Below are 12,934 nucleotides of genomic sequence, written 5' to 3' on the forward strand. Positions count from 1 at the left end.
TCTATTATAAATACTATAAACATGTATTTTTATATTACTTTTTAAACTATAGTTTTTACATTATTTTAAATAAAGATGTTTGGATACGGTTACCAAACAGGTAACAACAATGCCAAAGGCTTTTTAACTGAATTGATACCTCTCTATGCACAAAGTATTTGGAGGTCTAAAGAAGAAAGGGTTCGAGTTATAAAATTAGCAGCATATTGTAATTGTTTCTCAAAAAACAGGCGACAGCAATTTGACACCGACAATGTTAATACTGTTTATAGAACAACTATGCCATATATTTTGACCAGCTAGCTTAGTTGTGGTTGTGCATATCACCTTTTATCCAAATAATAATAATAATAATAAAAAATGAATAAATAAAGGGGAAGATACAACTTATCTTTCGCGTTGAAATGCATGAATTTGAATTTTTATTGTAGACTGAAAATAATTTTAACTTTTCACCTATTCGTGGTAAAAAACCAATAAGAAAATAACTTTTTAGCTATAAAAAACAGAGAATTTTTGCTACTACTTTTGACTTGAGATGTAAAAGCTATGGTGTAGAGTAGACTGATATGATGACTCGCATTCGGTCGACAACATGAAGTTTCTTGGAAATAGAACCACGTGCTTCTCATATGTTTTTCTTAAACTTTTTTTTAATTAAGGATCATGTTAATAAGTGTCTTTAAGATACTTATTAATAATATATTTTAAGAAAGTTTTGATATTATTTTTATGAAAAATAAAAAAATTGTCAAAATATTAATTACGTTTTTTTTATTTTTCATAAAAACTTTCTTTAAATGAATTATTAACCAGTATTCTAAGGGTACTTGTTAGTATTTTCCTTTAATTAATAGGGTAAGCGTTTTTAGCCTTTTCTTCAATTCTCTTTTGCAACACGCCACCACCTTATTAAAATGATGTCACCCTCTTCTTACTGTTCACGATGTCGTTTTGGCTTTGCTTTGTTTTGTTTTCTTCAAATTTTCAGTCTTCACTGTTTTCTTGACAACAGAAATCAAATAGTATAGCTCCAGTAATTAAAAGACAAAAAGATGGGCCAAAACTTAGAATCGGTTTAGCACAAAGTTTAATAAATACAAATTAGCCAGAGATAAACTTGACAGCTTTTCCCCACACACCATTTATGACACTTATTCAATGCCCCCACCAATTTTGTAACAATCGAGTTGTACTCATTTTGAACACGCGGGGTGAATTTGCTATAGTGTACAGTAGAGCTGACTCATACGACGACTCTACCATTATGGTCCACCACTTAACTTCTTCGAAACTCTCGAAGAATTACAGTAGCTATTAAAAATAAAATAACAAAAAAAGAAACTTCATTTGCAAATTTCAGATTGGATTTCTTCTCACTCCGATTCGACGCATTTTCAAAACTACGCAAGTCAAGTCGGGGATCAAGTTATTTCTTCTTCCCTAATTTCAGATCCACCTGTTCTGTCTTCTTGATTCTCTCAGTCTCATCTATAGTTCTTTGTTTCCTCTCAGGAGCTCTGCAATTTCTAGAAAGTGGAAGTACTCTGAAAAATATAATAAAACAGACCAGTGGAAGTTTCTTGTAATATTTCCTAAAAGGAGCACTGACATTTCATCACTTCCAAATTTCTAGGTCCTCTCCAAATCCTGTCCTCAGTCTGCAAATTTCAGATTGGATTCTACATATTTTCAAAACTACGCAAGTCAGGTTGGGGATCAAGTAATTTCTTCTTCCCTAATTTATTTTCTTTTTTAATCTTTCTTCGGTTCTAAATTTCTAATTGATTATTATTTGTTTTTTGGTTTTTTTAAATTTTGCATGCAGATCTATTTTTCTAATGGCTTTAGTGGACATGGAAACGGACTCGTCATCTTTCCCAAGTTCTTCTTCTGCTGCTGCCCGATGGAATTATGACGTCTTTCTCAGTTTCAGAGGCGAGGACACCCGCTACAATTTTGTGGGTCATCTTTATAAAGCTTTGAAACGAAAAGGCATTCACACTTTTAAAGACGATAAAAACCTTGACAGAGGAAAACCCATCTCACAAGAGCTGTTGAAAGCAATAGAGGAGTCGAGATTTGCTATCGTCATTATCTCAAAAGATTATGCATCTTCAGCTTGGTGCTTAGATGAACTTGCACACATCATTCACTGCAAGAAAGAGATGGGAATGACTATTCTGCCTGTTTTTCACTATGTGGATCCATCTGATATACGGAAACAAATGAGAACTTTTGAGCAAGCATTTATTAAACATGAAGAAAATGAGAACAAAGAGAGGGTGGAGAAATGGAGAGATGCTTTGAGAGAAGTGGGCAATCTTGCTGGATGTCATTTAAAGAATTCTAGGTAATTAAACTTGACTACTTATTTATTTATATTAGATATATTCAGATGACCCACTTCATTTATATAATAATATAACTTTATTTGGAACCTTAAGCAGATCTACATACATGTTTCATTCTACTTCTTTCAATTTTTTCCTGAGTGGATTGCTTTACATATTTTTGTTTCACTCAACTGAATTGAACATCATATATGTTATTTATTTATTTATTTATTTTTTTTGTGTGAACTCTTGGTGGTTCAAAGTCAATGCATATTGTACCTTTTTGGTTGCAGGTATGAGACAGAAGACATCAAAGACATCATGGGATGGATATCACTTCACTTGAAATATGATGCTTTCCCTTACATTACTAGGGACCTGGTAGGATTATACTCTCCAATGGTGGAATTGGAGTCATTTTTAGCTATAGGGTCAAACGATGTTCGCTTTATAGGGGTTTGGGCAATGGGGGGAATGGGTAAGACAACTCTTGCTAGAGTTGTTTATCATATGGTTTCTGAAGAATTCGAAGCTTTTAGTTTTATTGAGGATGTTAGGGAAAATTCTGAAAAACATGGTTTAGTTGGACTACAACAGAAACTTATTTCTAATATTTTGGAGGAAACGAATTTGAAAATTAGAGATAAGTATGATGGAGTTCTCAAGATTAGGAATAAGTTATGTCATAGAAGGATTCTTCTTGTTCTTGATGACGTAAATAAATCAGACCAGTTACAAATGTTAGCTGGGGAGCATGATTGGTTTGGTCCGGGTAGTAGAATTATCATAACAACAAGAGATGTGCATGTGTTGAAAACGCATGGAGTAGATGAAATATATGAAGTTAAAGGATTGAATAATAAAGATGCTTTTCAACTTTTTTGCTCGAAAGCTTTTAAAAAAGATCATGTCCCAAATGAGTATTTAGTGATGTTGAAAGAATTTTTAAACTATGCTGCGGGTCTGCCTTTAGCTCTTGAGGTTTTGGGTTCCTTCTTGTTTGGGAAAAGTACCATTGAATGGAGAAGTGCTTTAGAGAGGGTCAAAGAATATCCTAATACAGAAGTTCTCAATGTACTTCAAATAAGTTTTGATGGACTGCATTACTTAGAGAAGGAAATATTCCTGCATATTGCATGCTTCTTTAATCATGAGGAGAAGGATCATATAGTAGACGTATTGGATAGTCTTGGCCTTTACGCTATTATTGGACTACGGGAACTCATTAATAAATCTCTCTTGAAAATTGATGATAATGATATATTGTGGATGCATGATTTACTGGAAGAAATGGGTAAGAACATAGTTCGTCAAGAATGCCCTAATGATTGTGGGAAGCGTAGTAGACTATGGAATTATGAGGACATTGAAAATATGTTGAAAAAAAATAAGGTAAGAGGTTATTTAGAGAATTTGAGCTCATTCCCTACCTTCTTGTTCTACAAATTTGATATTTAAATATTTATGCTAATAAGATATTTCACAATTTACCAATTCCTTCTTGATTATTAGGGAGCAGAAGCAGTTCAAGCCATGCATATTTTGCGTAATTATGATGATGATGAAGAAATAAAAGAGACATGTTGGAGCCTTGGGGCCTTTTCGCAGATGTACAATCTTAAATTTCTTAGCATTGATGGTATTTTCCATGACCCTCAACATCTTCCAAATTCTTTAAGAGTTCTTTGTTGGAGGTATTATCCTTCAAATTCTCTACCATCAACTTTCCAACTAGATGAGCTTGTTATGCTTCGTTTGCCAAAGAGCAAAATTGAACAACTTTGGATAGGACAAAAGGTAATTGTGCGTTATTCAGTATCCTCACAACTTTGCATTTAAATTTCAATAAATCGGACACTAAGAAACACATTGACTTGAATACTTTATTAACTTCTTTTTTTCCTTAAAACAGAATTTTGACAAGTTGAAGTTCATCGACTTGTCAGAATCGGGCCTGATTATATCCCCAGACTTCACTGGAGTCCTAAATCTTGAGAAATTAAGGCTTTCATATTGTAAAAATTTACGTGAGCTTCACCCATCTGTTGGAATTCTTAAAAAGCTTGTTCTTCTTCATCTAAATTCTTGTGAAAATCTTATGTGTCTTCCTAACACCATTTGTAGATTGAAATCACTAGAATGTCTTGATCTTTCTTGGTGTCCAAATATTGACAACTTGCCAGAGAATCTAGGGAATCTCAAAGGTCTCAAGAAGCTAGATTTGACGAAAACAGCTATAAAAGAGCTACCTCCATCAATTGAAGGTTTAGCAACCCTTACTTTATTGTCTCTTAGATTTAATAAGAATCTTGTGCGCCTTCCTAGCACCATTTGTAGCTTGAATTCGCTTGAACATCTTGATCTTTGTGGGTGTTCAAATTTTGACAACTTGCCAGAGAACCTAGGGAATCTCAAAGGTCTCAAAAAGCTTGATTTGAGTGGAACAACTATAAAAGAGTTTCCTTTATCAATTGAAGGCTTGACGACCCTTCATTCATTGATTCTCAAAGATTGTAAGAATCTTGTGTGTCTTCCTAGCACCGTTTGTAGCCTGAGTTCGCTTCAACATCTTAATCTTTGTGAGTGCTCAAATTTTGACAACTTGCCGGAGAACCTAGGGAATCTCAAAGGTCTCTATGATCTTGATTTGAGGGGAACAGCTATAAAAGAGTTTTCTTCATCAATTGAAGGTTTGACGACCCTTAATTCATTCATTCTCAAAGATTGTAAGAATCTTGTGTGTCTTCCTAGCACCATTTGCAACTTGAGTTCGCTTCAACGACTTAATTTTTGTGGGTGCTTATATTTTGAAAACTTGCCGGAGAACCTAGGAAATCTTAAAGGTCTTTATGATCTTGATTTGAGTGAAACAGCTATAAAAGAGTTTCCTTCATCAATTGAAGGCTTGACGGCCCTTAATTCATTGACTCTCAAAGATTGTACGAATCTTGTGTGTCTTCCAAGCACCATTTGTAGCTTGAATTCACTTGAACGTCTTAATCTTTGTGGGTGCTCAAATTTTGACAACTTGCCGGAGAACCTAGGGAATCTCAAAGGTCTCTATCATCTTGATTTGAGTGGAACAGCTATAAAAGAGTTTTCTTCATCAATTGAATGCTTGATGACCCTTACTTTATTGACTCTCATAGAGTGTAAGAATCTTGTGTGTCTTCCTAGCACTGTTTGTAGCTTAAGTTCGCTTCAACGCCTTAATCTTTGTGGGTGCTCAAATTTTGCCAACTTGCCGGAGAACCTAGGGAATCTCAAAGGTCTTTGTGATCTTGATTTGAGTGGAACAGCTATAAAAGAGTTTTCTTCATCAATTGATGGCTTGACGACCCTTAATTCATTGACTCTCAAAGATTGTAAGAATCTTGTGTGTCTTCCTAGCAGCATCTGTAGCTTGAGTTCGCTTAAATGTCTTAATCTTTGTGGGTGCTCAAATTTTGACAACTTGCCGGAGAACCTAGGGAATCTCAAAGGCCTCTATTTTCTTGATTTGAGTGGAACAGCTGTAAAAGAGTTTCCTTCATCAATTGAAGGCTTGACGGCCCTTATTTCATTGACTCTCAGAGATTGTAAGAATCTTTTGTGTTTTCCTAGCACCATTTGTAGTTTTAGTTCGCTTCAACGTCTTGATCTTTGTGGGTGCTCAAATTTTGACAACTTGCCGAAGAACCTAGGGAGTCTCAAAGGCCTCTATTATCTTGATTTGAGTGGAACAGCTGTAAAAGAGTTTCCTTCATCAATTGAAGGCTTGACGGCCCTTATTTCATTGACTCTCAAAGATTGTAAGAACCTTGTGTGTCTTCCTAGCACCATTTGTAGCTTGAGTTCGCTTCAACGTCTTGATCTTTGTGGGTGCTCAAATTTTGACAACTTGCCGGAGAACCTAGGGAATCTCAAAGGTCTTAATTTGAGTGGAACAGCTGTAAAAGAGTTTCCTTCATCAATTGAAGGCTTGACGGCCCTTAATTCATTGACTCTCAGAGATTGTAAGAATCTTGTGTGTCTTCCTAGCACCATTTGTAGCTTAAGTCTTGATCTTTGTGGGTGCTCAAATTTTGACAACTTGCCGGAGAACCTAGGGAATCTCAAAGGCCTCTATTATCTTGATTTGAGTGGAACAGCTGTAAAAGAGTTTTCTTCATCAATTGAAGGCTTGACGGCCCTTAATTCATTGACTCTCAGAGATTGTAAGAATCTTGTGTGTCTTCCTAGCACCATTTGTAGCTTGAGTTCGCTTCAACGTCTTGATCTTTGTGGGTGCTCAAATTTTGACAACTTGCCGGAGAACCTAGGGAATCTCAAAGGCCTCTATTATCTTGATTTGAGTGGAACAGCTGTAAAAGAGTTTTCTTCATCAATTGAAGGCTTGACGACCCTTAATTCATTGACTCTCAGAGATTGTAAGAATCTTGTGTGTCTTCCTAGCACTATTTGTAGCTTGAGTTCGCTTCAACGTCTTAATCTTTGTGGGTGCTCAAATTTTGACAACTTGCCGGAGAACCTAGGGAATCTCAAAGGTCTTTATAATCTTAATTTGAGTGGAATAGTTGTAAAAGAGTTTCCTTCATCAATTGAAGGCTTGACGGCCCTTATTTCATTGACCCTCAGAGATTGTAAGAATCTTGTGTGTCTTCCTAGCACCATTTGTAGCTTGAGTTCGCTTCGATGTCTTAATCTTTGTGGGTGCTCAAATTTTGATAACTTGCCGGAGAACCTAGGGAATCTCAAAGGTCTGTATAATTTTGATTTGAGTGGAACAGCTATAAAAGAGTTTCCTTCATCAATTGAAGGCTTGACGGCCCTTATTTCATTGACTCTCAGAGATTGTAAGAATCTTGTGTGTCTTCCTAGCTCCATTTGTAGTTTGAGTTCGCTTCATCGCCTTGATCTTTGTGGGTGCTCAAATTTTGACAACTTGTCGGAGAACCTAGGGAATCTCAAAGGCCTCTATTATCTTGATTTGAGTGGAACAGCTATAAAAGAGGTTTCTTTATCAATTGAAGGCTTGACGACCCTTAATTCATTGACTCTCAAAGATTGTAAGAATCTTGTGTGTCTTCCTAGCACCATTTGTAGCTTGAGTTCGCTTCATCGTCTTGATCTTTGTGGGTGCTCAAATTTTGACAACTTGTCGAAGAACCTAGGGAATCTCAAAGGCCTCTATTATCTTGATTTGAGTGGAACAGCTATAAAAGAGGTTTCTTCATCAATTGAAGGCTTGACGACCCTTAATTCATTGACTCTCAAAGATTGTAAGAATCTTGTGTGTCTTCCTAGCACCATTTGTAGCTTGAGTTCGCTTCAACGTCTTAATCTTTGTAGGTGCTCAAATTTTGACAACTTGCCGGAGAACCTAGGGAATCTCAAAGGTCTCTATTATCTTGATTTGAGTGGAACAGCTGTAAAAGAGGTTTCTTCCTCAATTGAAGGCTTGACGACCCTTAATTCATTGACTCTCAAAGATTGTAAGAATCTTGTGTGTCTTCCTAGCACCATTTGTAGCTTGAGTTCGCTTCAACGTCTTAATCTTTGTGGGTGCTCAAATTTTGACAACTTGCCGGAGAACCTAGGGAATCTCAAAGGTCTCTATTATCTTGATTTGAGTGGAACAACTGTAAAAGAGGTTTCTTCCTCAATTGAAGGCTTGACGACCCTTAATTCATTGACTCTCAAAGATTGTAAGAATCTTGTGTGTCTTCCTAGCACCATTTGTAGCTTGAGTTCGCTTCAACGTCTTAATCTTTGTGGGTGCTCAAATTTTGACAACTTGCCGGAGAACCTAGGGAATCTCAAAGGGTTGTATAGAGTTAATTAAGTCTCATTAATAAAATAAAATAAAAAACAATTCTTGACCCATACATTCATGGTTAAAACATTTCGGAATTTCACTTCCTGGAATAATAATTTTTAACTTCTTTGGTAGTGTACCACTTTGTCCCTGAAATATATAAAGCATAATGTTTAGAACTTGAAGAGAGAGACAGAGAGAAAGAGGGAGAGAGAGACCGACCTGAAGCATGTTATTAACGCCCTGAAGCATGTTATTGTCAACCATTTGAAGCAGTTGAAAAACAGGAATTGCAAATAGGTGCGATCTGACCTAAAAAGATAAAATTGCAGTTCTGGCAATCTCTCCAGTGAGGTACAATCGTCTGCAATTACAGAATCAATCGTTGACGGAACATTTTCCAATGATTGAAGATTCTTGCAACCCTCCAAATAGAGTTTTCGAAGATTAGAGAGTTGAAACATGCTTTTAGAAAGGGAAAAAAAATTATTTCCACTTAGATCTAAGAATTCTAAAGAGGACAACCAACCAATGTCATTGGGATTGACCAAAGATCGCAGTGACTAAGATTCAAATCGGTTAAAGATTGTAGACCTGATAAAGAAGGCAATGATAAGCCCACCGGAACTGGACTTGTTTGCAGGGAAGAATATATAAATGAAGGCAATAATATTCTTTCCATGGTAGGACTTGTTGGCAAGTAAGATAATGAAATCCATAATGGTTCCATTGACTCAGGACTTGCTGGCTGGGAATAAAATTCAGATAACTTCCATCCATGGATATGAAGCAGTTTGAGATTTTTTAAGAGAACAATTGAAGAAGGAACTTCTTTTACGGCTGTCCAACACAAATTAAGCAACTCCAAACCTCCCATATTTCCTACAATCTCTGGCAAGTTGTCAAATTTTAAGCATCCAAAAAGATCAAGAGACTTAAGCAACTTCAAACGACAAATGGTGCTAGGAAGGTGCACAAGATTTATGCAATATCTTAGAGTCAATGCAGTAAGGTTAGTCAAACATCCAATTGATAAAGACATCTCTTCTATAGCTGTTTTGCTCAAATCAAGCATCCCTAGACCTTCAATCATCCATGGGTTCTCCGGCAAGTTTTTAAATCTTGAGCATGTCGAAAGATCAAGAGCACCATGAAACTTAAAACCACAAGTGGTGTTAGGAAGACACAAGATTCTTACAATCTTTGAGAGTCAATGAATTAAGGGTCGTCAAGCCATCAATTAAGGAAGAAACCTCTTTTACAACTGTTCCACTCAAATCAAGATAATAGAGACCTTTGAGATTCCCTAAGTTCTCCGGCNGGCCGATCCACCCTCCACAAGCACCGATCCATACTCCACGCTTCACCGGCCTACCCACGAGCTCCGATCAAGCGAGTTTTACGAGCTCCGGCGACCCAGATCCTTTCTTCACCGGCCGATCCACGCTCCATGCTTCACCGGCCGACCCACGAGCTCCAGCAACCAATCCGAGGACCCATGTGTGTGTGTGTCTGCACCTTTGTTCTTATTGTGTTGCATTTGGTATTAGTTTCAATGTATTTGTAATTTGAGTGGAATGTTTTTGTGGGTCTTTTTGGATTTGGTTTAGCTCGAATGGGTTGCCTTCAAAAGTTGTGTTTGCGTTAGATTTATGGGACTTTTACTGTCTAGATTTGTATAAATATTTGAGCTTTCTTTCTGTGCTTGTGTGTGGGTTAATTTTCGGTTGATTTGGCGCGCTGGATGCTGTAAGGGTTGGGGAAGAGAGGAAGGAGATGAGATTCCGTTAGAGAGGAGAGAGAAAAAATCATTAAAAAATTAAATACATGAGCTACAGTACCCGTGTAAATTTACACGGGTACTGTAGCTCGGGAATAATTTTAGAAGATTTTACACGAGTATAACCGGACTGATGTGGGCTGTTTTTGATCCAAAATGTGTAAATTTGAGCATTTTTTTTATTATACACACTTATAAATGAGCTGATGTGAATGCTCTTACTGAACACATCCCGTGTGTTCAAAAATGAGGACAAAGCGTAAATTCATGGTGACTAGCAAAAGATGATGATAACTCGATTGTTACACAAATGGTGGGGGCATTGAATAGGTGTCATAACTCATATGGGTAAATGTTGTGGGGAAAAGTTGTATCTGGCTAATTTGTATTTGTTAAACTTTGTGCTAATTAAACCGATTCTAAGTTTAGGCCCTTCTCTTTGTCGTTCATTACTGGAGCTTTACCATTTGGGTGAACAAAGGTTTTGGGTCGCCGGAGCTCGTGGGTATCGCTTGATCGGAGCGTGGAGCGATCTGGATCGGCCGGTGAGAGATGGAACGAGACGATCGCCGGTGAGGGACGGAACGAGACGGTCGCCGGTGAAGGACGGAACGAGACGATCGCCGGTGAGAGAAGGAATGAATCGTCCGGTGAGAGAAGGAAGAAAAGAGAGAAGAAATGAGAGAAAGAAGAAAAGAGAGAAAGAGAGAGAGAGAGAGAGTTGATCTGTACAGAAGAGAGAGAGAGAAGCGCGTATATATGTGGAGAGTTGGTTGACAAAAATAATAAAAAAATGGTGTAGAGTGAATATTTTATTGAAATATGTTGTAAAATAAATGATCTGATGTGGGTGTTTTGTAAAAGTGGTAGTGTAAAATAGAAAGATGAGGTTTTTTCGTGTAAAATAGACAACAAATTTAGATGAGCTGATGTGAATGCTCTAAAGTTGACTCATATAATGACTCTAGCTTGTTTGGTAATATTGTTTAGATGTTGTAAAAATATGTGTGGGTGAAAAAATATTGTGAAAATATATATTTTGTTGTTTAAACAACTACAACCAAACAGACCCTTTAACTTCTTTGAAACTCTGCAAAGCCTGTTTGGTTTATCATCTTAAATCACATTTTCACATTTTAAACAATATTACACATATTTTCACACACCTTTTAACATATTCATATTTCAAAAAATTACAAACAATTTTTTTCAAACTTCTCTACCAAAACAGCCAAAGTTTCTTGGGAAATTTCCAACATCATACGGTATGCACCTGTTGAAAAAGCAATGTGAAAAGAATTTTGTTATTATTAAGAAGAAAATATAAAAAGCAGTTTATAGTGGCTAATAAAAATAAAATAATAAAAAAGAGAAATTTCGTACTACAACTTTCTGTGCCACTTTTGAAAAAGCGTCAAAAAAAGAAGCACGGTGAACTGATGAAGCTTTGATGGAAACTACGCAAATTCTTTCCTCATTCTTCTCTCTCTCTCTTTTCACTTTTGCTTTCTTCTTTTCTCTGTTGGGTTCGTGTGTGGAAGAAATGTGGGTATTGGGTAGCCGTTCTGACATAGTTCCTATTGTTTGAGTTTTATTTTGCTTTTTACAAACCAAAAACTGGGTTCAAGTTTGGGTTCCAAACAAGAATTTGAGTGGAGGATATAAAAAAAAAAAAAAGAGAAAGGGAATTATGAATTGAGTTAAGAATTGTGAGTTGTGAGTTATAAGAATGAATATGAAAATTGAGATATGGATGTGTTGAGAACCAAACACCATATAAGCTTCCAAATCTTTAACCACACTAGCATATGCCCCATTTGAGCTCTAAATTAAAGTTTCTTTTATTGCGATGATCCTCGCCACATAATAATTAGATTTGATTGTGTAAAGCCCATTCTTGGAATGTAACCAAAACATAGCATCATTTATCCGATAACAAGTTAGGGGAACACGTAAAATTGCCTCAACATTTCCACTATCCAAGTATAAAGACTTAAAAAGACTCTTTTTTTTTATTTTTTTATTTTTAATTATGGCCCACGAGTGACATCCATCATACCAACAATGTGCGGTGGTAAAGATAAAGACTTTTTTTTTTTTGGGTTAAAAGACTTTAAGACTTAAGAATTGTAATAGCTATCTTAATTTTATGTTTTTAGCAATTATGGCAAATTAAGTCTTATTCACAATTAAAAATATAATCTTATAAAATAAAATAAAAAACTGTTAAAAATAAAGTGAGGCTAATAAAGTATATTCTCCATTAAATTTAAAAAAGATAGTTTAAACTTTAAAGTTTTAATAGTTTGCAATGCAAAGTGCAAAGAATTTATAATTTAGACTTTTAGAGTGAATTAACTGAATTTAAGTTTTTTTTTTTTTTTGAGTGAATTTAAGTAATTAATATATAAAACTAACAATATTTATGTTTTTCTTTTTTGAGCTGACATTATTTATTATATTAGTCATGCAAAGACGCCATTGTATTACTAATACTAGGCGCATGCACAATTTATATGAGCACCTAGAACTATGCAAATGCACTTTTAATGTAAGTCAAAGAAGTTAAAAGGTTTAAAATTATTCATTTGTTCTAATGTTGAAATTAAAAATAATATTTTTTAATTTTAAATCTCAGTTCTTAAAAGACAATTGCATGATTTTTCTTACTTCACTTAAATAATTAATTTTTTAATAAAAATATAAACAAACTCTTAAACTTGGGTAAAAAAGCAAATATAAAAAGAACTTTATAGCTGGCAAAAAATAGCAATATAGACAGGACTTCACTGGTTAATGGGAAGTTACAGCTTGTTTTCCTCATTGTAGTGCTTGAATTTTTTAGTATTTTTACTATAAAGAAAAAGCTATACGCACCCGGTGAAAAAGCAATATAAAAAGGGCTTTATTTGTAAGAAGAAAATATGAAAAGAAGTTTATAGTAGCCATTAACATTAAAATAATAAAAAGAGAACTTTCGCTGCTCACGCACCACAACTTTCAGCGCCACTTTTGAGAAAG

General features: G+C 35.5%; 1 protein-coding gene across 1 annotated transcript; it reads left to right on the top strand.

The window, feature by feature from the left end:
- Nucleotides 1-1,171: 1,171 nt before the first annotated feature.
- LOC112030238 (disease resistance protein RPV1-like) lies at nucleotides 1,172-8,145 on the top strand (the record flags this gene model as incomplete). The annotated part of the gene is made up of 6 exons (XM_024062926.2): nucleotides 1,172-1,428; nucleotides 1,516-1,723; nucleotides 1,829-2,353; nucleotides 2,630-3,728; nucleotides 3,849-4,133; nucleotides 4,249-8,145. Coding segments are annotated over exons 3-6 (5,793 nt in total), but the record flags the coding sequence as incomplete, so codon positions are not given.
- Between the last annotated feature and the right edge of the window lie 4,789 nt (nucleotides 8,146-12,934).

This window comes from Quercus suber, unplaced genomic scaffold, assembly GCF_002906115.3.
Source record: "Quercus suber isolate HL8 unplaced genomic scaffold, Cork oak 2.0 scaffold_6, whole genome shotgun sequence".
Lineage (NCBI taxonomy): Eukaryota > Viridiplantae > Streptophyta > Magnoliopsida > Fagales > Fagaceae > Quercus > Quercus suber.